Genomic DNA, 26,285 nt, shown 5'->3' on the forward strand with positions numbered 1-26,285 from the left:
AAGATAACCCTAAATTGGTTCGGGTTGTTGATATATATAGAATGATATGGGCTTATTTTTGGGTCATGAAATATAGATGTGAGGTCCATAAAGGGTTTTTATACTGGAGCCCAAATATATATATATATAGCTTAGAGCATTCTCAGCGGCTCCTCTAAAAAAACTGTGAAAGAAATCTCTAACATTTTTAGAGGATATAAAGTTGGTGAGTGGAGGAGAGATAATACTAAAGAGATGAGTAAATATTACGTAAATTTGGAAGAACACTATTCATCCTATATTTATTTTTTAATATATTTGTAAGTAGTTATGAGTAGATGAGAGAAAAAAAATAATTATAAAGATGTAAAAATTATTATTTAGATGTATACGAGAGAGAAACTATAATGTTTTTTAAAGTAATTATAAAGATAGATATAGAAAAGCCCCAAGGAATGATATTAAATAGAAGATTTTTTTCTATTTTACTTGATATTAAGATAAATATGCATAATTCACTTCTAATTAAATTAAAAAAAATGCTGTGTTTGAAAGTGTCAAATAAGAGAGGGATATATGTTTAAACCTTTTATTAGTTATTGATTTTTATTATTTAAGTTGGGTATATTAGTTTTAAAAACTTCTATCTATCACCTTTTGACCGCTGCGAGTCTGAACTATTGAAATGACGGGTGACGGTCCCTCCTTTCGTTATTTTTCTGTTACTCAACGCTGACTAACAATGTATTAACTCCGTTAAAGTTTTGTTGACATGTCTTTCTTGTTATTTTGCCACATACAAAATTTTTTTATACGTAAGCATAACTTGTGAACAACAGTTTAACGAAGTTAGTACTCTGTTTCTTAGGATTCTATAAAAGAAAAAATTATAAAAGGTGAAACCATCATTAGCTTTTTCTTAATTCGTACGGTACTAACAGCCGAAAGTGATAGCTGAGATTATTTAAATCAATATCTATACTATATATAAAGAGAATCCAATGAACAAAATTAAGAGGAAACTAAAAAGAGTTTTGCAACTCTTAAAACATATGTTGCAACCTTAAAGAAGGGTAAACTGGTCTTTATAACTCTAAATCTCATGATTCTTTTAGTTTTATTTAAATTAGTTATAGTTTTTACCATTTAAGTTTAGTTACCTTTTGTTAATTTGAATAACAGTTACACCTTTACCCATTATTCTAAACAAACTACTCTCATGACTTTTAAACGACTATAATGTTTTTCACACATTAATATTTTTTTAAAACAATTACACCATAAAAAGGACATTTTATTCTCTTTAATTTGAGTACGACATTGCTATATTGTATTAGTTTTAAAATTTTAGCATAATATCTGATTACCCGTTTTTACCAGGTTCGGCTTATGGTTAATTTGGTTCGGGTCGGGATGGGTTCATGTCAAAACGGGCTTCAGGGTTAAAATGTTGTCATAATAGGTTTCGCGTCAAAACAGGTTGTGCTAAAAAGCGGTTTACTTGAAATTACTCTACCTTTCATCTTTGCTTCTTGATTTTTGTCACCAGTAACGCGCGTTAAGGCATCCATTACGCGGATGATCTTGTATATACATACCAGGTTGCTCGCGTATATGTATTGTGTGATGCGCTTATTGACACCGGTTACACGTCAGATGCTATGTTAAACACATACCATCGTCGGGTTACGCACGTACCGAGGTTACAAGCGTACTATCATTGGCCGCGTAAACCGCTATATCTCGCGGGCACTTGGCTAGTACATTTAAGTTTTATCGAGTAGTAGTTTTATTTTTTTTAATTATAAATGTTTAATAATTATTTGAAAAAGGAAAGAGAGAAAAAGGTTTTTTTTTTGGTACTTGAGTGAAAGATTGCTTGTTATTTAAGGTTGTGTTTGTTTTTGCTTATAAGGTCTGCAAGAAGCCTATGTCTGCGGCGCGCAAACATAAGCTCTTGAAGACTCTTTGTTTTAAAAAAAATCTGAAAACTGCTTTTATGGTCTTAAAAAATAAGCTAATATCAACATCTTCACACTTCTTAACATCATACCAACACCCAATGTCCAACACCACCACCATCATCCACCGTCCGTCGCCACCACCACCACCACCCACCGTTCGTCGCCACCACCGTCAACTTTTCACCACCACCACACCGTCCATCACCACCACCACCCCTATCGGCCACAACCACCGTCCACTACCACCACCATCCACCGTCCGTCACCACTACCACCCGCCACCACCACCCGCTACAGCCACCACCCACCGTTCGCCGCCACCACTATCCATCACCACTCCGCCACCACCACCCGCCACAACTATCCACCACCACCACCATCACCACCACCACCCATTGTCGGCCACCATCACCGTCCACCACCCACCACCACAACCGTCCATCACCGCAACCCACCGTTCACTGCCTACCACATTTGTCTACCACCACCCACTTTCATAATACACCACTACCAATTATTTTAGCAGTCTACAAACGTTAAATGACTTTTATCTACTGTAATATATAAGATATGTAACTAATTTTCAGCTTATGTAGACGATATCCAGTTTATAAAACAAACGGTATTATATTTTCAGATTGCAGACCTTTAGACCACATATTCAGTTGCAGACATTAAATCATATGAAATTAGATTGCAGACAATTTATGTCTTCAAAAACAAACATCACCTAAGTGATTTTAGGATAGTATGTTGTCTAGATAACATAACAATGTTAGATTGGTGGGAATTAAGGTACGTATAATTTTTTTAACGGCCAACGAATCTTTCAAATGGGCTGACTAAATTTACCACATCGGGATACTCTCATCTTTCGATCCGAGGACAACCCTCACCTAAGGTCAACACCTGTGAACACTCGCATAAAGGCACGATAGTTCGGTGACATAAAGTATGTTCAGTTCAAGGGTCCAACTAGTGAATGCCACCTAAATCTCTCATCATCACCTACGCTCTGTTCCCGAGTTTAATTTAATGAGAGAAGAGAAAAGAAGGGGAATTACGATAGAAAAGAAAGGAAAAAATAAAATGATATCATGTTCCCGAGTTTACTGAAGAGAAGAGAAAGGGAAATGATATTAAATATTTTTTGTGTTCCTGAGTAGAGAGGAATAGAAAAGAAAGTTACACTTTTACTATTATACCCTTTTACTTAAATTAAATATTATTACATTACCAACATTCATGAGCTAGAGTTTAAAATAAACCCAATTGTTTAATCTTCGACTGTTGCTTAACTTGAAAACCATATCACACAACAACAAACTAAAAATATAGGGTACCAGACCCGAAGCCCAAGCTTTGAATGTTCATGGGTGCATAGAACAAAACCGAATTCATATCTGTAAGTTGTTGAAACGCGAGTATACCAAGCTCCAATGATAACTAAGGCCCGTTTTCTTCTCTTTAAAAGGTTTCTAAACGACTGCTACAGTATTTTGTAATTTCTGTTACTAAACTGTTTGATGTTTCGGGTAGGAAAATTCAACCGATAAACATTAATGTCGCGGAACTGTGGCCAACTCGAGTGATAATCTCCATCCTCATGAGTGTTTCTCGGTTGCATTGTTCACAAAGTTGGCTATGAATATACCTAAACAAGTTGTCAACAGAAACAATTGGTTTACTGTCCCTTTAATCTTCACAGGTGCCATTTTCAGAAAGATAAAGAGGAACCGCCTGCATAATTAAGAAACACGATAACAGAAAGAATATATTAGCTCGATTTGATTAGTTTCTCTTTGTATTTATTCTTTTGTATCCTTATATATAAATATGTATAACTTGTTAATAATATGCATCTTACAAAGCTTTTCTGATAGTTTACTAAAATACCCTTGGTGCAATAGTTTGACCCGTTATGTTTTATGCAATTAGACCAAATTCTTTATGTAAACACAACTCACAGTAGCTGCAATCACAACATATGACAACAATATAAACCTACAAGTGTAATTTAGCATCAAAACATACCCGAACTTGATTGACTGCTAAACAAAAATCAAAAAATCATAACTGATGAATATAGTTATAGATGGTGCAATAGTTAACAATCAAGTGTTTTATTATTATATCATTCAAGTAAAACTAAAACAAACAAATAAGTGAGATAAACGAATCGAGCACGTTTTGGCTTACAAGGGCTTGAGCTCGAGCTCGGCTCGTATCAAGCTCTTTTTCTAAAATTCGAACTCGAATCGTAAGTTGTTTTACTCTTTCTTTTCAGATGGCATAGAAAGAGTAAAAATAGGAAAATTTAATTCACAAGGCAAAGCCAATACTCTGCTCAATCTAAACACCTAGATCAAAGTCAACTTGTCTGTTAACGGTTTGATTTAAAAGAAAGATGGGTGTTTAGTTTGCAAGGGTAGCTGGGTCATTTCAAATCGATCATCATTAATTATTTGCTAAAAAGTCACAATATGCTACAAGTAAACTCTTAATAGGAACAGTCAACTTAGAAATTGATCAGCATGTATTGCACCTTTGTTAGCTGCGAAAGCTCCAAAAATACTTCTGGTAAAAAACGCAGAAATTTGAACCACCCGTAACTGTCTTGACCCGTTTTCAGCCATGAAACCCGTTAACAGTAGCTATTAAAGCAGCGCGCGACCTGTTAAAACAAACAAGCTAAGCAATATGTTTCCGCGGTAAATTATTCACATTTTGGTAGTTTACTAAAATACCCCTGATGCAATATTTTGACATGTTTATGTTTCTACAATTAGACCAAGTTCTTTTCTTAAACACAACTCAAAGTAGCTGCAATCATATCATGTGACAAAAATATAAAGCTGCAAGTGTCATATAGCATCAAAACAGATGAATAAGAGCATCTGCCACAACGTTAGCCTCCCCGGATGATACTGTATGTTAGCATCATAATCTTTTAGAAGTTCTAACCAACGTCTCTGCCTCATGTTCAATTCCTTCTAATCGGTGAAAATATCGCAAGTTTCTCCATAAATATAGTGACGCCAGATTTTCAATGCGAAAATAACAGCAGCGAGTTCAAGATCATGCGTCGGATAGTTAACCTCGTAAGGTTTCAACTGTCTTGAGGCATATGCAATGACCTTACCATGTTGCATTAAAACACATCCAAGACCCTTCTTAGAAGCATCGCTATAAATTTGACATCCACCCGTGCCTGAAGGAAGTGTATGAATCGGATTTGAAACCAATCGCTTCTTCAGTTCTTCAAAACTTTTTTCTCGATCATCATTCCAGGAGAACTTAACCCCTTTCCTTAACAGTTGCGTAAGGGGTAGGGCGATGGTAGAAAAACCTTCCACAAATTGGCGATAATAACCAGCAAGCCCGAGAAAATTATGGACCTCTGAGACGGAGGTAGGTCTAGGCCATTTAGTGATTGCCTCGATTTTAGGCGGGTCCATCGTAATACCTTCGGCAGACACAACATGACCCAAAATTGCTACCTTGCTTAACCAGAACACACATTATGAGAATTTTGCATTAAGCTTCTTTTGACGTAAAATCTCGAGTGCAATACGAAGATGGTCCTCATGTTCCTCCTTACACTTAGAATAAATTAGAATATCATTGATGAAGACTATCACGAACTTATCAAGAAATCCTCGTAAAGCTCGGTTCATCAAGTCCATGAAAACGGCCGGAGCATTGGTTAACCCAAAAGGCATGACCAAGAACTCATAATGACCATAACGAGTATGAAAAGCTGACTTAGAAACATCTAAATCTTTGATCTTAAGCTTATGATAACCAGATCTCAAATCAATCTTAGAAAAACATTTGGCGCCTTGAAGCTGGTCGAATAGATCATCGATACGAGGCAAGGGATAACGATTTCGAATGGTGATTTTATTCAACTCCAGATAGTCAAATACAGAGTCTCTATGAACCATCCTTCTTCTTCACGAATAAGACCGGTGCACCCCAAGGAGAGACACTCGATCTAATAAAACCCAGTTCCAATAATTCTTGTAGCTGCTCTTTGAGCTCCTTAAGCTCCAAAGGTGCCATACGATAGGGTGCCTTAGAAATCGGCTCAGCACCAGGGACAAGATCAACAGTAAACTCAACCTCATGATCTGGTGGAAGTCAAGGCAAATCTTTAGAAAAACGTCCGGAAAATCACAAACAGTCGGATAATCAGAGATGTTGGGTTCATTAGAAGATGTAGCTTTAATAGAACCTAGAAATCCTGCACAACCGTGTGATAGAAACTTATGAGCCTTAAGCATAGAAATAGTTTTCAAAGATTTTCGAAGCTGAGTCCCTTGATAGATAATTTCAGCACACTGAGGATTTCCAAATAAACACGACGAGTCTGACATTCGATCGTAACATTATGTCGTGATAACCAATCCATACCAAGAATAACATCGAAGTCGCTCATATGCATAGGATACAAGTCTGCTGCACGGATATTGGAATTGATTCGGATTGGACACTCATTATAAACGTGAGATATAACAGTGGTGTCTCTTAAAGGAGTAGATATCACTAAAGGGTACTCTAAGGCAGTAGGCATAGTCATCAAATATTTAACAAATAAGAGTGATACCACAGAATGTGTCACACTAGTATCAAATAAAACATACGTATCATGATCACCAATTTGTAAATTACCGGAAACCATACCTGGGGCATTAGCTGTATCATTAGCTATAAGTGTGAAAACTCGTCCTCCCGCAGCAAATCTAGCATCTTCCCTAGTATTAGCTCTAGGGTCCCGCTGAGGGCAGTCTCTGATCATGTGCCTTGCATCTCCGCATCTAAAACAACGACCTTCAGCTCGACGACAAGCACCTCCATGAAGTTTCCCACACGTGCCACACAATGGAGTATTACGGTTTTGTGGTTGGTTTTGTTGATTCTGTGGTTGAGCTCGGGTGGGGTTATGAGGTTGTTGCATATTATTCTGTGCGGGCCTATATTTTGATTTTGATCTCCCCCATTTCGTGGCTGATAGTTGAAATTTCTATCAGTACGTTGTCACGGTCTCGGGTACTAGGGACTGATCGGTTCCAACATGAGAAGAAGATTGACCCTGATTATTATCTCTTGGCCGCTTGCGACTTTCATCAAACGACTTATGGAAATGTTTCTTATCATTATCAAGATTATTAACCGCATCAACTATCTCATTTATGTCATTAAAACGGAGGTTCCGGACAAATTTCTTTATCGGTCACAAATAGCCCACTTGAAATGGTTGGTTTGTTGTTCTTGTGTACCTACGGTTGGGCCAAGAAAACTAACCAACCGACTAAAAGGATTTTTAAACTCAACGATGGGCTCATCATTACCCTGAAAATTGAAGAATATTCCCTCAAATATTCACTTCGATAAGCATCAGTGAAATACTGCTGGTAAAACAAGGTACAGAAATCATTCCAAGGAAGTGTAGCAGCATAATTGTCTCCACCACGGGGGCAGCTTTCACTGTCTTCCACCATCTATGAGCGTCATCTTCGAGCTTGTAAGTAGCTAACCGAACCTTAAACACATCTTCGACACCTAGCACCTCAAACAGTTTATCGATATGCGCGATCCAATTTTCAGCTTATACTGGAGAACTAGCAGTACTAAAGGATTTCGGTTTTTTCTTTTGAAAACGCTCAAGCCAGACATTAATACCAACAGGAGGATTTTTGCCTCCAGCATCTTTGCCTCCGGCATTGTTACCCCGGCATTGTTCTGCTACAACTGTTGTATGAGATTAGGGACTAACGCAGCAATAGCCGAATTGAAGGCGTTAGTGACAAGGGTCGCAAGAGGTGGGTCGTTTCCATCATCATTTTCGTTTTGGTGGTTCACGCGTCTTCTAGGAGGCATCTGAAAGTAAGATAACGTATGAGCTGATAGATAAAGACTTACGAAATACGCAAAATACAAAAAGGGAAATCCTAACCCAACGTCTACCCATTAACTCACATTTTTAATTATTGTAATTTACGTTTTCTACAAGAAAGAGCCTGGGCTCTGATACCATAACTGTAACTCCCCAACCCGGAACAGGATGACGTGTCACTATTACAGATATAAACCAAACAAAATCCATTTAAAAGAAAAGAAGAGAATCCCATGGCAACCAAAGAGTTAAACAAACCGAACTGAAAAAAATCCTAAGTCAAATTTATTAAAGGCTTAAATAAAAGAAAATTTTATCAAGTCCTTATTCTTGAGCTTCGTTTTACTCTTATAACTGATTTACCTGATTTTCCCAATTACCTGCTAACAAATTAGATAGACACAAACAAAAAATACGGCTGAGACAAAAATTGCCCAGTAACGGAGAGAACAATAGTACAGGTAAAGGTATACATACAACAAAGCAGATACTGAACTGAAACTGAAACTAAAAACCATTGTGGATATAAATCCACGGTTTAGACCGAACTATAACTAGATGCGAAACATAATTCGATTCACGATCGGGACAAAATCTGAATACACTAAAATTTAACCAAATGCATATACACATATCAAAACGGACCATAAATATAGCGAAACAAATATAATAACTAAAATACACGACTGTGATGTTAAAATAAATAGGTCGTGTAATACAAAAGCAACCAGGGCCTAAACACAGGGGTACACAGCTAGCTAGTTCATGCACTAAGGAGACGATGTGGGTGGCGCGCACACATTGTTCCATCTCAACAGAAGTCAAGAGTTAGGAGTCAGGTGTCGGAGCTAAGATCGATCTATACGCCTCTAAGTGGTCTGGGTAGTACATAAGTACGGTCAGAGACGCCGTGAACTTTTATTACGCACTGTCACAATAAGTGCCATGTCGTTGACGCCCCAACGACAAGTCAGAAAATGCTCGGGTAACAGAGTACTAAAGCTAAAACCATATAACTAAACATATTCAAACGGAACATGCAATAAAGAGTGCAAAATAAATAATCCATTGCATGCTATAATAATATAATATATAACATAACTGAACTCAAAATATAACTGCCGCGTAACGAAAATCCGTACTATAAAGTAACGGAAAATAATTAATACTAAGAGTGAAAGAAACTAGAAACCATACCTTAGTCAACAAGCAAAGCATAGTCAATAAAATCTAAGTGTGTGCACGTCGTACAATAACATGTGGTTTGATTTCTAATTTGGAATTAGATGTATTAACATATCTAATTTGGCAGATTCGTTGATTTTTCCCGGGACGGACACAAAAAAAATACTTCTTTATTTATATAGAAATAACGTATGATATGTTGGTTTTATTAATTACTCAAATACGTTTACGCTTCCAGAATATAATTAGTTATATAAAAAAATAAACCTCTTCTTAATAATTAAAAGAAACGTGGATAAACTAATGTGAACTTGCATTGTTCATTTATTTATCAAAACTTTTATTTTTAATTTATTTTATTAAAATATCCAAATATTTAAAAGTTATACATGGTGGTGGTAGAAGCCATTCATATTAATTATTATGGGTATTCAATAACTTTTGCCAATTCACACATACAAACACAACATGCATACTATAATCAAGTAAATGTAACTTGTAAACAACCAACAGAATAAAACAGTTAACAAGAGACTCTTGATTTCCTTTCTCTTATATCATGCATGCATGAGATAAATTTTCAAATATAGTTTATGTTAAAACGTAATCCATCACCGGAACAAATAAATAATCATAGACGCTGTATTCGAACAACTTAATTGGGCATGCGAACTAGAATAGTGGGAGTCGAAGTTTACCTCTATTCTAGAACAAAGTTGGCGATGCGCGGAAACAAAGCGGTTCTTCACACAAAACAAACAAATCGAAGACGGAAACTCAAACAGTGGGGGTTCACACGGATTTGAATAGGAAAGAAACCGGAGGTTGAGATGCGATAACAATACACTATGCGCGGCGGTGGTGGCGTACGTCGTCCAAGTTTGAAACTGAGAATAGCAAGAATTTACATTAAAACTAATATGTATAAACCAATTGACTTAGAATATGGTTTGTTTATTTACCTAGTGTCACGAACATGAAGACTAGATTGCTGAGTGGTTGGTTCGTGACGGTTCATCGGCAATGGAGTCGTCGGCGGCCACTTGTAACAGCAACAAAATGATGTCACTGTGAGGGAGGTGTAGATAGGCGTGATGTGAGAGTAGATGATAGTAGGGTGCGATGGAGTTTGTTGGAAATTTATAACGGAGGTCGTTGGTGAAGTCACGAGGCTTCGGAGTTCAGCCAAATTATCCGGCGGCACGTTTGATTTTTGAAATAAGGTTTTCTAGATGATGCTTGGGATAATAAACATGTGCTCAAAACTCATCCAGGTTTAAATTTTAAATTATTATTATTATTATCATAATATATATATTATATATATATATATATATAATATATTTGTTATCTAATACAAAAGTTTGAGTTATTATAGAGCCGGGTTCAAAACTAGTGGAAGTAAAACTTATTGCGGGACTGCATGAATTGATTGCGTGTTAGGTCGTTACCTTCCTTGGTGGCAGATTCATGTAGGTGGCAGGGACTTAACGTGAAGAAGAGCTAATTGTAATATACGAAAATTCGAAAACCCTAAATTAATAAGTACAATATTTTTATGCCAGACTCTAAACGAATTGAATACAACGTAAAATTTATTAAGCGATTTATTTATGAATGCAACATTATGAGTTCTATGATTCTCTATTTTATTAATGCAAGCTTGAGAGCAAAGTTTCTGTACCTCGGGAATGTTAAGGACGGTTTGGTATGCTTTTGCAGCAGAGCTTGATGAGGGTTGTTCTTCATTAAAAAACGCCATCCTAGCGAAGGCTAGTGGATTGATCAGCTCAGAGAATTGGTCATCCTCCCAAGCTGGTTTAGTTGTATAAGCTGAGAACGTGATCATGGCCTTTGAGTTTGATCCAGAGTTTCTTTTTGATGACTTTTCTTGACTGATTTGGGGAACTCTATGGTTTGAGGTAGGGGGGGTGTTCTGATCAATTGGCTGTTTGTCACTCCTTTGTCTCCATCGTAGTAAGTAACTTCAGTAATCTTGATGTCCTTAGCAAGCTTGGATAGATTTGTGCATTCCCTTGAAAAGTGCCCTGCTTCATTGCAGTTATAACACTGAAGCTTGTCCTTGTCAAAACCAATCTCGTTCCCATTAAGTTTGTTGCACGATGAATAGCCATGGCCATATGGTACTTGATATCCATTTTCTTGAGATCTTTTTTGTTGATTTCGGCAATGTCTCCTTGTTGTAATGAAGGAGGTATAAGCTTTCCCTTCAACAACTTCTCATGACTTGCCATAAAGGCATCATGAAACAGTGCAGCATGCGGTTCATTAACTTGAGGAGCATGGTAGGATGAACCACTTGCAAATTTCTTAACCCCATGAGCTTTCAGTGCTTGCTCAACAGCCTTGTCTACCGTTTCTTGAAAGGAGTGTGAACTGGATGGTGCTTGTTGACTTGCAGAAGGTTTGAATGCAGAGTTTTGTGTAGGTTGGGCAAAAAACATCTTCACCTCATCAGTTGGATGAACAGTGGGATGAGCTTGGCTTAGGAAAGTTGTGTTGACTCCAAACCTAGTAGATATTCTAGCATGATTCGAAGAACCGATATGATTACCCAATATGAGCTTGTGGATGAGAGATCCAATAGTTTCTCTTTGTATGTTGTTGAACATATTGAATTCACCCTTCAACATAGCCTTTTTGTTATTTCTCATTTTCGCATTCCCTTCAAATTTGTTCACCAATGCATCCCATAGACAATTTGCAGTGGTGTGATCTCTTAAATTTTTAGCAATTTCAAGTGAGAGGCACACACTTAAGACACCATAGGCCTTCTGATTATCACTCACCATCTTTTTGTCATCGTCGTTATAGGCCGTAACAGGTTTGGGAACTGGTCTATCAGCAGCATGAATGGTGGGAATGTGAGGACCGATCTCAATTGATCAGAGAAGAGCATAATAAGTGATTCTTATATAGTTCTTGAAACGACACTTGGATTCCTCAAAATTGTTATCCCACATGAGTAGTTTTGGAAGTTTTTTAGTAGCACCATATTCATTTTCAAAGATAAGATAGGTTTCCAAAGCCTTAGGATCAATCATCATCTTGTAAATCAATCATCAAATCAAACAACCCAGTATCAGTTTCTGCCAAGAGTTCTAAGTACAAACAGATCGAGTTGAAAAGGAATCAAATTGAATGGGTAAACAAATCTAATAGAATTTGAATTGAATTGAATTGAAAAAGCAATCGAATAGAATAGAAACTCGATTTGATTAGTTTTTGAATTTTGATTCGATTGGTTTCTAAACTCGATTCGAATGGTTTGTTGATTTGATTAGAATCGTTTGATTACATCGATTTTCTTGTAACTCGATTAGATCTTATTTCCAGAAAGTATAGAAAGTACTTTTTACACGTCTTTTCACACAAGTACACTTTTTGGTATATTAGTAAACTCGACCGGAACCTGAAGAACACTTGGTGATCTAAAAAAACAAACTTTCAAGCTTAAACCACACAAGCTTCATGAATCTAAACACTTTTAACAACACTAGAACATAATAACACACTTCTTTCAAACCTGAATACTTCAAACAACCTATTTTCAAGATTGCAAACACAACTTTAACAAACAAGTGAACCCATAGACCCACTTTAACACTTGAATAAAAGTCTTCAACACACAAACAAGGCCAAAATCCAAGATTGTGACCCAAGAACTATAACTAGTAGAGTCGAAAGCTCTGATATTAATTGTAGGTCCTAAGAATTGATCAAACAACTAGGTTCTTGGATCAATCTCACTACTAGCTAGTGGAAATAACTAGTGAAGATCCGAGATCTCGGATCTTGTTTGGGTGCATTATTACCCGAAATGGTAAGAGAGAAGAGAGTAGGAGAGGTAACTTGGTGAATGGATAAGATATTTGACAAAAAGTTGGTTCTAGTATGTGCATGTCTCACATTATATAGGTGAAGGCATGCCATACTAGCTTTCATTATATCGGCCCAATGGGCTCTAGATACATAGCCTCGGGCCCAAACATACATAAAGAAACCGACAAGCTATCTAAATTACATTGTGAATAGATTAAGTAAATACAAAATACTAATATACAAACGGCGCACTACATTGGTGTATGGTCGGATTATAAGATGAAATATGTGATGATCAAAGGAAATAGTTGTGGGAAAATTATTTTTTAATTAATTAAATAAATGCGATGTAGTTTTTATTGGCTTCGTATATAATTAACATTATATACTTAACAACTCTACATTCAATATAGGTATATATATATATATATTTATATATCCATAAAGGTACAAGATTATGAAAAGGATACTAATAACAATACATTTTTTTTTATTTTTTACAATTCTTTAATTATAATGTTTATATTGTAAAAAATTTAATAAAAAATATGTAGTTTACGAAATTACATATAAGAAACTCATGAAGTTACATATATTTAACTCGATAACTTTAGAGTTGCTTACTTTTTATTCGTTAAAATAGTAAAAACAAATTGAAGAAAAAGCTTGTGTAAATTAAAAAAGTGGGGAACCATGCGTTTAACATGTAAAAAGTTCTTAAAAAATTTATTTTTACATGTAATTCCAAAATGGCTAGTGTCGTGTTATCTATATATGGATAGTTAGTGCATAATTTCATGAACTTCCATAATCCCTAATGTTGTGTTCTCTATATAAGGATAGTTAATCTTTGCACTGAACGTTTTGCAGGCATGAACCTGATATGTAAAGTTGCAAGCTTATCCCGGTTAATAACTGTTATTGACTTGAAATATTCTCTGTTGCAACAACTATACTTATAGGTGTAAGCTTAATTTATATTTTGTTTTGGTTTTGAGGCACTAAGTGTTGTAGCAGCTATGCTTATAGGTGTAAACTTCGAATTTTGTTGTGGTATATTCGAGAGAAGTTGAAATTCTTTACATTAATATGAAGTCATTATTCGTGAATACATATAGGGTACGTATCTAAGCATGGTCATGCTCTTTACTTGGCCATGACTTATTGTTGCTTATTCTGAGCATCGGCGTGCTTCAAGTTGAAATTCAGTGATGGTTGGGTGGCCTTGAAAATTTCTATTTGTGAATCAAGTGCGGCCATGCATGATTCTTGCTTTTCGGATTTTACTCCATATGTTGCGAGGGGTTGTAAAATCATGATTTTGCTTAGAAGTTGCAATTGCAAGCTTTTCCTAAATTGCCAAAATCACCAACATATGGTATATCATAATACATTTCCGAAACAGAGGAGGGTAAACTGAATCCAAGGGTAATCTGAATCCATAACATACACATTTGTGAACATTTTTTTTGTCAAACCAACGAAGATCAAAACCTCTGTGTCATCTTACAACTTTCCAAAGCCTTAGTGTTTAATTAATCATCGACCCGAGGCATCTTACAACTTCCCAAATCTTTAATGTTTAACTATAAATTGATGCAATAGATATAAACAACAAAATATGATTAAAAAGCAGGAAACACAGAGCAAAAACAATAATAAAGATTTTTATTAAAGTTCCAGTTATTTCAACCGGTTTAACAGCTTGTTGAAGACATATCAATGCACCAATGCAATTAAGCACTCAACCTTTTAAGCTTTTTTTTTTCCTGGATATGGGACCAGATGATCAATGTATAATCATTTTCTCTTTTTGCTTCAAAATTCATTTTTGATGAGCATAAAAATTCAATCGCCCCAGTCAGTTTCAGTCTATAGATTAATGGCTATCATATAAATCTACAAGTAGATAACATGACCAAAACATGCAAGCATGTTCCACAAACTTAAATAACCAACATAATTATCAGCGAAAGATTTAAATAAAAACGCACAACAATCTCCCTAACTACTTTCCATTATCAAGTAAATTTCTATCCCGACCATCTATAAATAAATATCGGACCAAACATATGCACGTATTTGTCCTTCAAATATGAGTATTTGGCATAATTTTAAGCGAGAGAGTTCAAAAACATTTTTGATATTTTTGAATATTTGAATGTTTTTTTGTTTTTCTCTATACATACAAAAATCACAATCTTTTTGGCTTTTCAAATTTTTAATGTTTTTGGATTTTCTCTGTACAAACAAAAATCACAATATTTTTGTACTCTTCATTTTCACCCCCAAAACCCAAAACATAAAAATAATTAAAAGAAACAAAACAAAACAAAAATAAAGATAATTATCCTTGTTTAAGGATCTCAGCAAGAGTTTTTAATCCATTTAAACCAAGCAGAAAGTTAAAACATGTTTTATCAAATGATTTGGTGAATAGATCGGCTTTTTGAAAATCCGTGTGCACTTTTTCAATATCAATCAGTTTCTTTTCAAAGCAATAACGTATAAAATGATATCGAATTTCGATATGCTTTGTCTTTGAGTGGTGCACAGGGTTTCTGGTGATACATCTAGCAGCAGAGTTATCAATAAAGATGAGAGTAGTAAGAAACTTCAAACCGTAATCCTGAAAGTGTTGCTGGATCCAAAGAACATGTGGACAAAAACTCGAGGCTGCCACATACTCTGCTTATGCGGTTGAGGTGGAGACCGTTTTCTGCTTCTTACACTACCAAGAAATAAGCCGGCTTCCTAGGAATTGAAAACATACTGTAGTCGATTTGAAATTGATCTTGCATCCTCCATAATCAGAATCGGAAAACGGAGTGAATTCAAAGATATCGTCCTTGGGCTACCATAACCCGGTGTCAGGATTACCCCTCAGATAGTGAAGTATACGTTTAACCGCAGCCACTTGATTCACTCGGGGAGTTGATTGGTACCTGCCACACAAACAAACTGCAAACATTATATTAGGACGAGAAGCAGTAAAATACATTAATGAACCAATCATCTCTTAGTAAAGGGTAGGATCTGCGGTATCCTCCAATTCGGCCGGTGATAAATTGTGACCCGCGGGAAGAGGCGTTGAAGGGATTTTTCCGGCGATTATCTTGAATCGGCTCAAGGCATCATTCACATATTTTGTCTGATGAATAAAGATTCCCGTGTCAGACTAATGAACCTGTAACCCTAAGAAGAAATTCATCTCCCCCATCGAGCTCATTTCAATTTTTCTCTGCATCGAGTTCTCAAATTCCTTACAAAGCTTGTCATTTGTTGACTCAAATACGATGTCATCGACATATATTTGGACAAGGAGCAGATCATCATCAACGGTCTTGTAAAAGAGAATACAATCCACAGTTCCTCGTTTGAAGCCATTATCGGTAAAATGGTCAGCAAGCGTGTCGTACCAAGCTCCCGGGGCTTGGTGTAGACCATAAAGGGCCTTTTTTAATCGGTAAACACGGTCCGGATAATCTGGAGGCTGTAACACAAACACCTCTTCATGAAGTTCCCCATTTAGAAACGCACTCTTGACATCAATTTGATAAACCTTAATGTTTTTATAAGCCAAAAGTATTCGTATAGCCTCCAATCGAGCAACTGGAGAATATACTTCCGTGTAATCTACGCCTTCTTGCTGATGAAAGCCTTGAACAACCAATCGTGCTTTATTTCTTACGATAACCCCACGATCGTCTTTCTTGTACTTAAATACCCATTTTGTCGGAATTGGTTTCTTAACTCTAATGGGCTTGTCAATGAGATCCCATACACCCAGTCGATGAAACTGTTGCAACTCTTCTTGCATCGCTTCTACCCATGATGAATCCTCCAGCGCCATACGAACATTCGTTGGTTCCATTTGAGATAGAAAGCAAGTGTGTTTCACGAGATTTATGATTCCCGAGGAGTGCATATCGGCAAACGAACACAATATATTAGCATCATTTGACGTAGCAAGTTGATGACGTGTTTGCACACCAACATCAAGATCACCAATGATGTTGTTAGTGGATGATAAGTATGAATCCGAAGAGTTGGATTTTCAGACACACAACATTGTCAGTTAAATTAGTGAGATTCTCCTCAGCATCATGCGATGATACACCAATCTCATGTGTTTCTGGAAATGGAGCTGAGGAGGAATCAACAAAATGACCATCATCTGACAAGATAGAAATCACATCAAATGTATCAGGAAGATCATCTTGTAGAGCATCATTATAATTAGTACCAGAAGATCTTGGAGGTAGAAATTGATCTTCTAAATAAGCACGCACCAAGTCCTCATCAGGTTGATCAACTATTTGAGTACATGAGTTAAATAAACTCTCATAGTCGAACATCCAATCAGGTCCTTTTCCAGCGAGAGGTGTGGTGTATCATTGACAATCGACATGGTACCACTCCTCTACACAACCCGAAGTAAAATTAAATACACGTTTCTTAGGTAATGCATAACCCAAGAAATATCCTTCAATCGCTTTTTCTTCGAATATTCCCGCCTCTTTCTTCAACATAGTACAAGGACACCCAAATGGCTCCAAATACTTTAAATTAGGCTTTCTTTTGTTCAGAAATTCGCAGCTTGTCTTTTGTAGCTTTTCACAGTCAGAACACGATTAAGAGTGTAGCAAGCAGTATTCACAGCCTCGTTCCAGAACTGAACGAGAAGCTTAGAATCTGCGAGCATTGTTCGTGCCACTTCAATCAGTGTTTGATTCTTTCTTTCTGCAACACCATTATGTTGAGGTACATAAGGAGCACTGTATTTTCGATGAATTCCTTTATGGAATACAAAAGAAATCGAATACAGTATTTTTGAACCAGAATGGGTGTTTGATATTTTGAACTCATAAATAACACCCAAGAGTATCTTGAATAGTCATCAGTGACAACTAGACAATACCAATCACCAGCAATACCCGTACGATTCACTAGACCAAACAAATCCATATGAAGTCGTTCCAACGGAGTATCAATGGTATTAATTAACTTAGATGGGTGTGACTTGTTCTTCTGTTTGCCCTTTTTTCAAGTAACACAGTGGTCAGACAGTTTAAAATGTTTCAAGGAAACACCATCAACCAATTCACTAGCGATAAGATAATTCATCTTTCTGACATGAATATGACCCATCTGCCTGCACCACAGAATCAAGTCTTTCTCTGTTGCCTTAAAGATAAAACATGTTTCAACACAAGTAGATACCTTAGAAGTCATATTTAACACATAAATATCATTTGATCGAGGAGATCACATAACAACCATATCTTCGGGAATGGCGTATCCCGGTTTAAGTATTATGCATTCCTTATCATTAAATACGGTTTTGTATTTCTTATCACAAATCTGTGACACGCTCAACAAATTGTGATCCAATTTGTCACAATAATTAAACTTCTCAAAGGTGATGCACCCATTTGACACATCTTCTTCTTTAGTAATCATTCCACCCGAATTACCGGCAAAAGTGGCATACCCTCCTTGAATATTCTTGACATTTGATAAGAGGTTAATTTTTCCGGTAATATGAAGAGAGCATCCACTATCCATTATCCAGTTTTCACCATAAATAGTCTGGGATGAACTCTGCATAAATATGAAAAATGATCAGTTCAAAAAGGCAGCCCAGGCCTCAGTCTTGGGCACCTTTTTAGTTTCACTTGAAATTTAATTTTGAGTGAATCCAAATGTGTTTAGCCGCTTGTGAATAAGTCACAGGTCATTTCGACTTTCGTCTCAAGTATGTAGCTTGAACTGCATTCGTATTCACATTCTTGCAAATTAGTTCTGTAGGAACAAATTTTGGCTTTAAAGTACTTGAATTTTCATTAACATGGATTACTTGCGATGATTCACATCAGAATACATGATATGAGTTTCATCATCAAAAGACATCGGTCTTTTCAAAATCTCCTTAATCACCGGAACGGGTTTCGTTTGTTCCTTGATAAATGGATGAAGATTTTGTGATTTCTTCAGTCCATGATTTCTTACTACATGACCTTGTTCACCACAGAGAAAACACATTCTCATGTCAACACGCTCATGTTGTGGTTTAGCAGAAACTTGTGCAACAGAAGGTTGATGAAAAACACCAGGAATGGGACCTTTGTCCAAATCATCAAATGTCACAGATTTCCTTTCATGTAAAAATCAAGGTTTGAACAGTTTGAAAAACTCTGTAAAGTGTCAGTTCCATTTGATTTAACAAATTGAACTTTCTTAGCAGATTTTGACAATTGATTGGCTTTTATTAAAGGATCTATTACATTTGATGTCTTGGAGTTCACAAACTTATGTTCAAGTCTTGTATGTTGGAAGTTTCATTTTGAAAGACGCTTTTAACCAATTCAGGCTTGATAAGATTAAGCGGAATGTCTTTCTTAGGGAACACTTTGCTAATCCCTTTCAACTTAAACACCCGGCCAGAAGATGGCTTAGAAGCAACAGGATTGATGAAATGCATCAAATCCTCATCAGAAGTCTTTGGCTTTTCTGATTTCTTAGCCTTAACCTTAACAAATTTCTCCTTTTTCACTTGAGATGCATTTGAACAATACACAGCCTCCTCAAATTCACGAGGTTCAAATAAAATGTAATTTGAACTTGGAATGTCCTGGTTTTTGTGCACAACTTCAGGTTCAAATACATCTTCAATGATTACCTTATCAACATTTTCAACAAAGACCTTGTTCTTTAAATATGAGTTTTTTGAGTTGAAGATTGGGCATTAACATTGTAATTTTTAACCAATTTAGGTTTTTTCTCAACAACTGGTTCAATAACAATTTTCTCTTTACCCGCAAACAGATTTCAAGTATAATCATTATGAAATGGTGGTGGTACTTCAACAAAACCTACACCTTTCTTTGAATCTTTTTGCTTACCAGTCACCTCAATATTTTCATTTAGCAAAAATAAAACTTGCCCAATTTTCTTTTCAAATCAAGAACCTCATTCTCAAGTTCTGTTATCTTAGTTCGATGTTTCTAAATCTATTGAAATTGTTGATCATTAATTGTCATTTTGGCAGACAATTCAGCTTTCAAGTCATGGTTACTAATAGACATAGCTTCTATTTTCTCACTAGACCTCATTTATGATTCTAGTGATTGTCTATATGTATCCTTGATTGAAGTAATTTATTTTACCAATAAGTCATTATGTTCTTTTAGTGACTCAAACCTAGGCTTAATGGTTTCACATACAGAACAAGGTATATTTTCATATAATTTAGTAGTAGAAGAAGAACTAACCTCATTAATCTTAGCAATGCATGCAAAAGAAGTTGGTTGCATTTGACACGAATCATCAGAATCTGATTTTTTCTCATTGTCAGAAGACAATTCGTTTCCACTTGCATCTTGAAATATTTCATTCAGCTCGAACATAGCCAAATTTGCTTAATTATCATTACACAACGGTCTTTGAATCCAGTTAGTTCCTTCAACAGTAGAGAGAAGAGCTTTTGATCCCGAAGCTTTAGATGAATTACCCCCAGAAGGTTTTTTAGAAGAGTCATTAACCTTTTTCCCAGATTTCTATCTTGGTTTCGAGGTCCATTACACTCTTTCTTTGGCTTATCACATTCTTTGGCAAAGTGAACAAATTCTTGACAATTGTAACATTTGGCCTTTAACTTATCAAAACCAACTCGTTTGTTCAAAGATCGTAGGTCTTCACCAGTTCTTTGCATAAACTTCTTCACCTTTCTCACAATCATGGTCATGTTCCATTTAAGATCCATAAGTTCCAGATCATCTGGATCAATTTGGTCATAGTTTTCAAAAGTCAGCTCACTTGTAGCAATATTACAACCAACCAAATTCTCAAATGATGTCATGAATGCACAAAGAAACGAAAAATTCTGTTCCGCTTCTTTCATATTAACATTTGGTGGTGCAGTAAACCCAGATGCCATGAAGCATACATTAGGATCAAACGAAAAATTCTGTTCTATTGGGTAGACGAAGATCCTCCAGAACCCCCAGAATTATCAGTAAACCCAGATGCCATGAAGCATACATTAGGATCACTATAAGTCAATGATCCCTCTTGTGCGTTTTGAGTCAGAAATGCAGTAATCGGAGTTGTAGTGCTACTCAGTGGCATACAACCTGCATAAAGAGTCGGGTCTTGAGTTTCTTTTGAAGATTAATGACATTTCAGATCATATTATCGAGCTTCCACCTTTTTCATGAATTCAGAAGCCGTTAAATCTTCATTCATAAAATAATTATTTTCTTTCAACACCATTAGAAATGTTGAATATGAACCCGGTAAACCATTCTTGACTGTATCAATCTTGTCAGGTTCAGTGGGTTCCATCTTCAATTTGTTCATTTATGCTATCAAATGGTTAAATCAAGTAAGCATGTCTTCAACAGTCTCACCCTTTAATTAGTTAAAGTTTCGAAATTGAAACTTCAACATCACTTTCTTTCTTTCTTGTGTGTTTCCCATATTTCTCATCTTGATGTGTTGAAACAATGATGAACATATCTTAATACTCCCAAATTGATGAAATATGCTATCAGGTAATGCCATAGTTAACGTGGAATATGCTTTAGTTTCAATCTCTAAAGCTTTCTTTTCCTCTTGTGAGTATTGAGAAAAATCTTTTGGAGTAAAACCCGTAGTTTCACTACCAATCATTGGAACTACATAAACTTCATCAAGACATTGAGAATAATCAGGATTCACAGAACCAAGATGTGCTCGAAAACGTGGTTCCTATTTAGCAAAGTCACTAAATTTCATCAAACGATGAAATTTCGAATGAGATCCAATTTCCGCATCAAGTTGTAACATTTGTTGCATCAGTAAGTTCTGAGATGCCAATGCATAAAAACCAACAGTTTTAAGTAAATAAAGTTCAAACTTAAACAAAATTCAAAATTTAGGGTTAAAAGTGAAACTTTTATAACGAATCAGGAACAGTAATCTTCACGAACTAATTGATGTCTGGATGACGAATCGGAAACAACAACTTAATGAATTAAGTGATGTCTGGATGACGAATCAGGAACAGTAACTTAACAAATCAGTAACGAATTAACTTAGACGAATGAGTGACTAATCAATGACGAATTAGAATGACGAATCCATGACGAATCAGAATGACGAATCAATAAATGAATGGTTAACGAGTCAGTGAGCACGAATTAGCTACAGTGAATAACGAATAAGTTTGTTATTCATCTGTAACAAACTTTACACGTGTCACGAATCAGTTAGAGACTGACAGCGAATGACAACACGTGCATCGAATGAGTCATAACGAATTAAGGCAATCTTCAAATCTTCAAACCCAGATTTCCAAATTTCTGGAAATTTTCCAGATCCAAAACACCAAAGTATCAAATCAAATAAATGGATTACACACTCAATTTTGCATCAAATCAGCCAAATCAAGGCTCATTTTACTCGTAATTAACTCGTGAACACATACAACCTATCCCGTATACCTTCACTCAATAAACCGATTACCAAATTACACCAAATCGAACACGGTTATCCCATGTTCATACAAACTCAGATCCAAACCAAAATCATTACAAACATTCACAATAACACAATTCATTCCTCATAAACCTTCCACAAACCACACCGAACACAATTCAACCCAATTCAATCCTCAATTAACATATCCGAATGTTATTTCATTCAAATTCAATCAAACTAATATTAAACCAATAAACACCAAATTCTCTTTCAATTCATATCCATTTACCTTAATAAAGAGCAATCTAACCCTGGATTAGCTCTGATACCACTTGTTTAACACCAAATCAGATCCAATCAACACATATTCATATTAGGTTGTTTAGAACACGGATCTAGTTATATGATATGCCCTTAATTATGTAATTGATAGTAATAGTAATAAGATTAACGAAGTAATTGATGAGAGAACAAATTGGTAGAGTTTCGGTAGTAGCTTAAACAATACTTAAATTAACTAAGGCAACACAACCTTATATAGACGATGGATCCCATTCGTTACACATCTCGTAAAGAATGGGCTCCATTCGTTATCCTTACATAATACAAACAAAAGGTATAGTGAATGACTCATTCGCTATACCCTTATTCGTCAAAATTTCATGACGAATGGGTTACACACATAATGAACTATGGTCCATTCGTTAAACATCCTTAACGAGTGGACTGTACAAATAACGAATTGGTTCATTCGTTAAACATCCTTAACGAATGGGCCCATACATAACGAATGGGCTTGTAATTCCATAAATACCCCTTAAAATTAAAATAATAATAAATTACAAACGATAATTTACAAAGACTCGAGACGACGAAACCGTGCACTAATAATTTATGGAAAAGTTTTGCAAGAGTTCTCTTAATTTTTTCTGAAAACGAGGTAAATGAATGAACTGATTCTTTCCACTCCTGTTCATTATATGGGATCATACTTGCACGCATTTCCAGACACACGAATGGACCCATTCGTTAATTTAAAATAAATGAATGGTTCATTCGTTAACCGCATTAACGAATGAACAATACGTTAAAACTCATAACGAATCAACTAAGATTCGTTCTTCATTCGTTATCAAGTTTGAAGACAAATGGGGTCATACGTTATCAGTGTAGCGGAAGCGAATGGTGATAACGAATAGGCTTATTCGTTATCCAAATCAATAATTAGTAACCCACATTCGTTATCAGTATAAATAACGAATATATTCTATTCATTATGAATCCACATAACGAATAGCAATTAAATAATCAAATTTAAATGAAAATTCTCTATTTTAAACCTTCAAGAATTAAATAATGCATCGGAAATCGTGTCCCGATGAACTTTACCTTAAAGATCTTACCACTCGGGATAAAATGCAATACCTTAAAGTGCTTTGCGTTCAAATACGTTAACTTAAAAACCAAATAAGTTAAATCAATTAAATAAAAGAATTAATTAAAATTAGGAAAATATTTTTGATATTTTCTTTTTCAAATATGTACCCTTTAGCTCAAAAAATCGAAAATAAAGCAGAAAACAAAAAATAGAAAAAAAACATAATATTTTTGATTTATGAATATTTTTGAATTAAAAAGCACATAATGCAAAAACAAATATGAAAATTTTTCTACGAAAACAATACATATTATTGTGAGTTGAGTAGAGAATCATATTGACTAAATAACCCTTCCATCGCAAATGATGATGAAACAACGTCGTTTGATGGGGTACGTCTTGTTTTGCCAATATGAGACCAAGGAGTTGCGTGAGAACCTTATTCTTCTTGAGAGTATTGGGAGAAAGCTTTTGGTGTAGGCCCCGTAGTTTCACTACCAAACATAGGAACAGTGTAACATCCCAAAATTTCAAGTAATGATATTTTATATTATTTCTTAAGATACATGAGTTTACTTGAATTGGCAAAGAGCTAATAACATATTAAAGATGGTAGGATAATAGACTAATTAGATGGAACTAATCATGGACTGAAAAGAAAAGATGGGCCTTAGGTCCATGGGCTTAAGATAGTATAAATACCCCCTTAAACCCTAATCCTTTCCATTTCCATCCATTCTACACCTTAAAACACACACACATCTTACCTTTTTACGGTCGTGAGAGAGAAAGAGGTCCAAGACCAAATCCAAGTCTAATACCAATAGGTATCGATTACCCAAGCTTAATACAAGATCAAGATTTACAAACAAGTCAAGTCGTAAACTAAGAACACGTAAAGGTATGTTCTCCACAATTAAAGGTTACAATTTTATGAAAGGTTTGCCATGAAACTTAACCCTAGAGTAGATCGGGTCTAGATAAATCATAAAGTTGCAAACTCGATGATTAAAATGGACTTAACAACTTATGGTTATGAAAGGTTCATCAAGGAAACCCTAGATCTAGCTTAAAGAACGTTTTTATGATTAAAGGTTCAAGCTTTGTGACTAAAACGAGTTAGACCTTGAAGCCGTGGGGTTAATGGGTGTTAAACGGTTATGAATGGTGGTGAAAGGTGATAAAAAGAGCAATTTTGAACCGTTAGCCGTTTTAGAATGGATTTAAAGATAAGAACCTGAGCTGAAAGCATCAGGCCAGGGTTCTCAGTAACCTGAGCCTCCGTCTGGGGTTCTCGGTCAACGCGAGAACTCGGTCAACTTGAGTTTTCGGTCAACGAGAATTCTCGGTGACCAAGGGTTCTCAGTCAGAACAAGTTCTCGGTCAGACCAGAGTTCTCGTCCAGAACAGGTTCTCGGCCAACATGTTTCTCTGTGACTTTGGACCTAGTCAGTTGGGCCCAGAGGCTACAATGGACAGTGGGCTTGATCTTAATGGACCCATATGTAAGAATTAGACAAACAAGCCCAACTTAGAAAAATACGTTGGTTAACTAAATACCAACTAAACTAATTATACGGTAAATAACATATATACATATTTAATAGTTAGCCGGGCTCAGTTAAAGAAGGGGATAACGATCAACGGGGAGCGTAACTGGATCCAGGTAAGTTTCTAGCCCCATTTACTTGTTATGTTTTCGGGGCTGTGTGCATACTCGATGTGATTGTTAATACACTTATCCTAAGTAATAAGTGTATGCCTTAGGTGATTATGAGAAAGATATGAATGATTGCTTGTTGGTACATGAACGATCTTTGGATATTGCACGTACGGTCAAGTTGTAATGCTATGTATAATGTAAGTATGATACGTATGCATATATGTATTAATGTAAAATGATGTATGGTTGTATGGTAATGAAGAGGGAATCAGGCCCTAATAATAATCGAGGAAGTAGGGCGTAATGCCTTTATAATGTAAGATATGAAGGTAAGTAAGTATGAATGAAAGTATGAAAGTATGAATGAAAGTATGTAAGTATGAATGTGTTGTAAGTTGTATGATTAACTAGAACTCACTCAGCGTAGCTGACTTTTAGTATGCACGTAGGTGAGTAGGATGAGGCAGTTCGCTTGAGGGGAACACTTGGCAATAAATAAGAGGCTGGCATCGGAAGGCTGAAGACATTTTATGTTTAACTACTTAGTTTTGAAAGACAAGTTGTTGTTTAAGACAAGTTTTGAATAGTTATGAAATGTTTTGTGAAAGTTTCTATATTCCCCGAATGTTTTTATTAACTCTGATGCATAGAACTATGTTAATGAGTAAATCCAACGTCCAAATGTGAGGTGCCGGTAAAGGGGCCTTACAAACAGTGTATACATCATTAAGACATCGTGAACAATCAGGGTGTACATACCCTAGATGTGCTCTGAAACGTGGTTCCCAATTAGCAAAATCACTAAATTTCATTAAGCGTGGACATTTAGAATGAGATCCGAGATGTAACATTTGCTGTATCAACACGTTCTGAGAAGCCAGTGCATAATAACCAGCCATCTTAACAAAAAAG

At 35.8% G+C, this 26,285-nt stretch overlaps 1 protein-coding gene across 1 annotated transcript; it reads right to left on the bottom strand.

The window, feature by feature from the left end:
- Positions 1-5,879: 5,879 nt before the first annotated feature.
- Positions 5,880-6,903, bottom strand: LOC143604830 (uncharacterized). The gene is made up of 3 exons (XM_077081190.1): positions 6,360-6,903; positions 6,181-6,315; positions 5,880-6,076 (listed from the first exon to the last, which is right to left on the bottom strand). The coding sequence occupies exons 1-3, from the start codon at positions 6,901-6,903 to the stop codon at positions 5,880-5,882; spliced, it is 876 nt and encodes a 291-aa protein (XP_076937305.1).
- Between the last annotated feature and the right edge of the window lie 19,382 nt (positions 6,904-26,285).

This window comes from Bidens hawaiensis, unplaced genomic scaffold (assembly GCF_021521415.1).
Source record: "Bidens hawaiensis isolate Kalapana, Puna unplaced genomic scaffold, B.hawaiensis_p1.1 tig00067054_1, whole genome shotgun sequence".
In the NCBI taxonomy this organism is placed as follows: Eukaryota; Viridiplantae; Streptophyta; class Magnoliopsida; order Asterales; family Asteraceae; genus Bidens; species Bidens hawaiensis.

Excerpts from the sequence above, each read along its gene's own strand:
- LOC143604830 (XM_077081190.1), bottom strand. The coding sequence starts at position 6,903 with ATGCAACAACCTCATAACCCCACCCGAGCTCAACCACAGAATCAACAA. Across the intron at positions 6,316-6,359 it reads CGACTTCGATGTTATTCTTG|ACTCGTCGTGTTTATTTGGA; the intron begins GTATGGATTGGT and ends ATCGAATGTCAG. Across the intron at positions 6,077-6,180 it reads CGGTTGTGCAGGATTTCTAG|ATCATGAGGTTGAGTTTACT; the intron begins GTTCTATTAAAG and ends GACTTCCACCAG.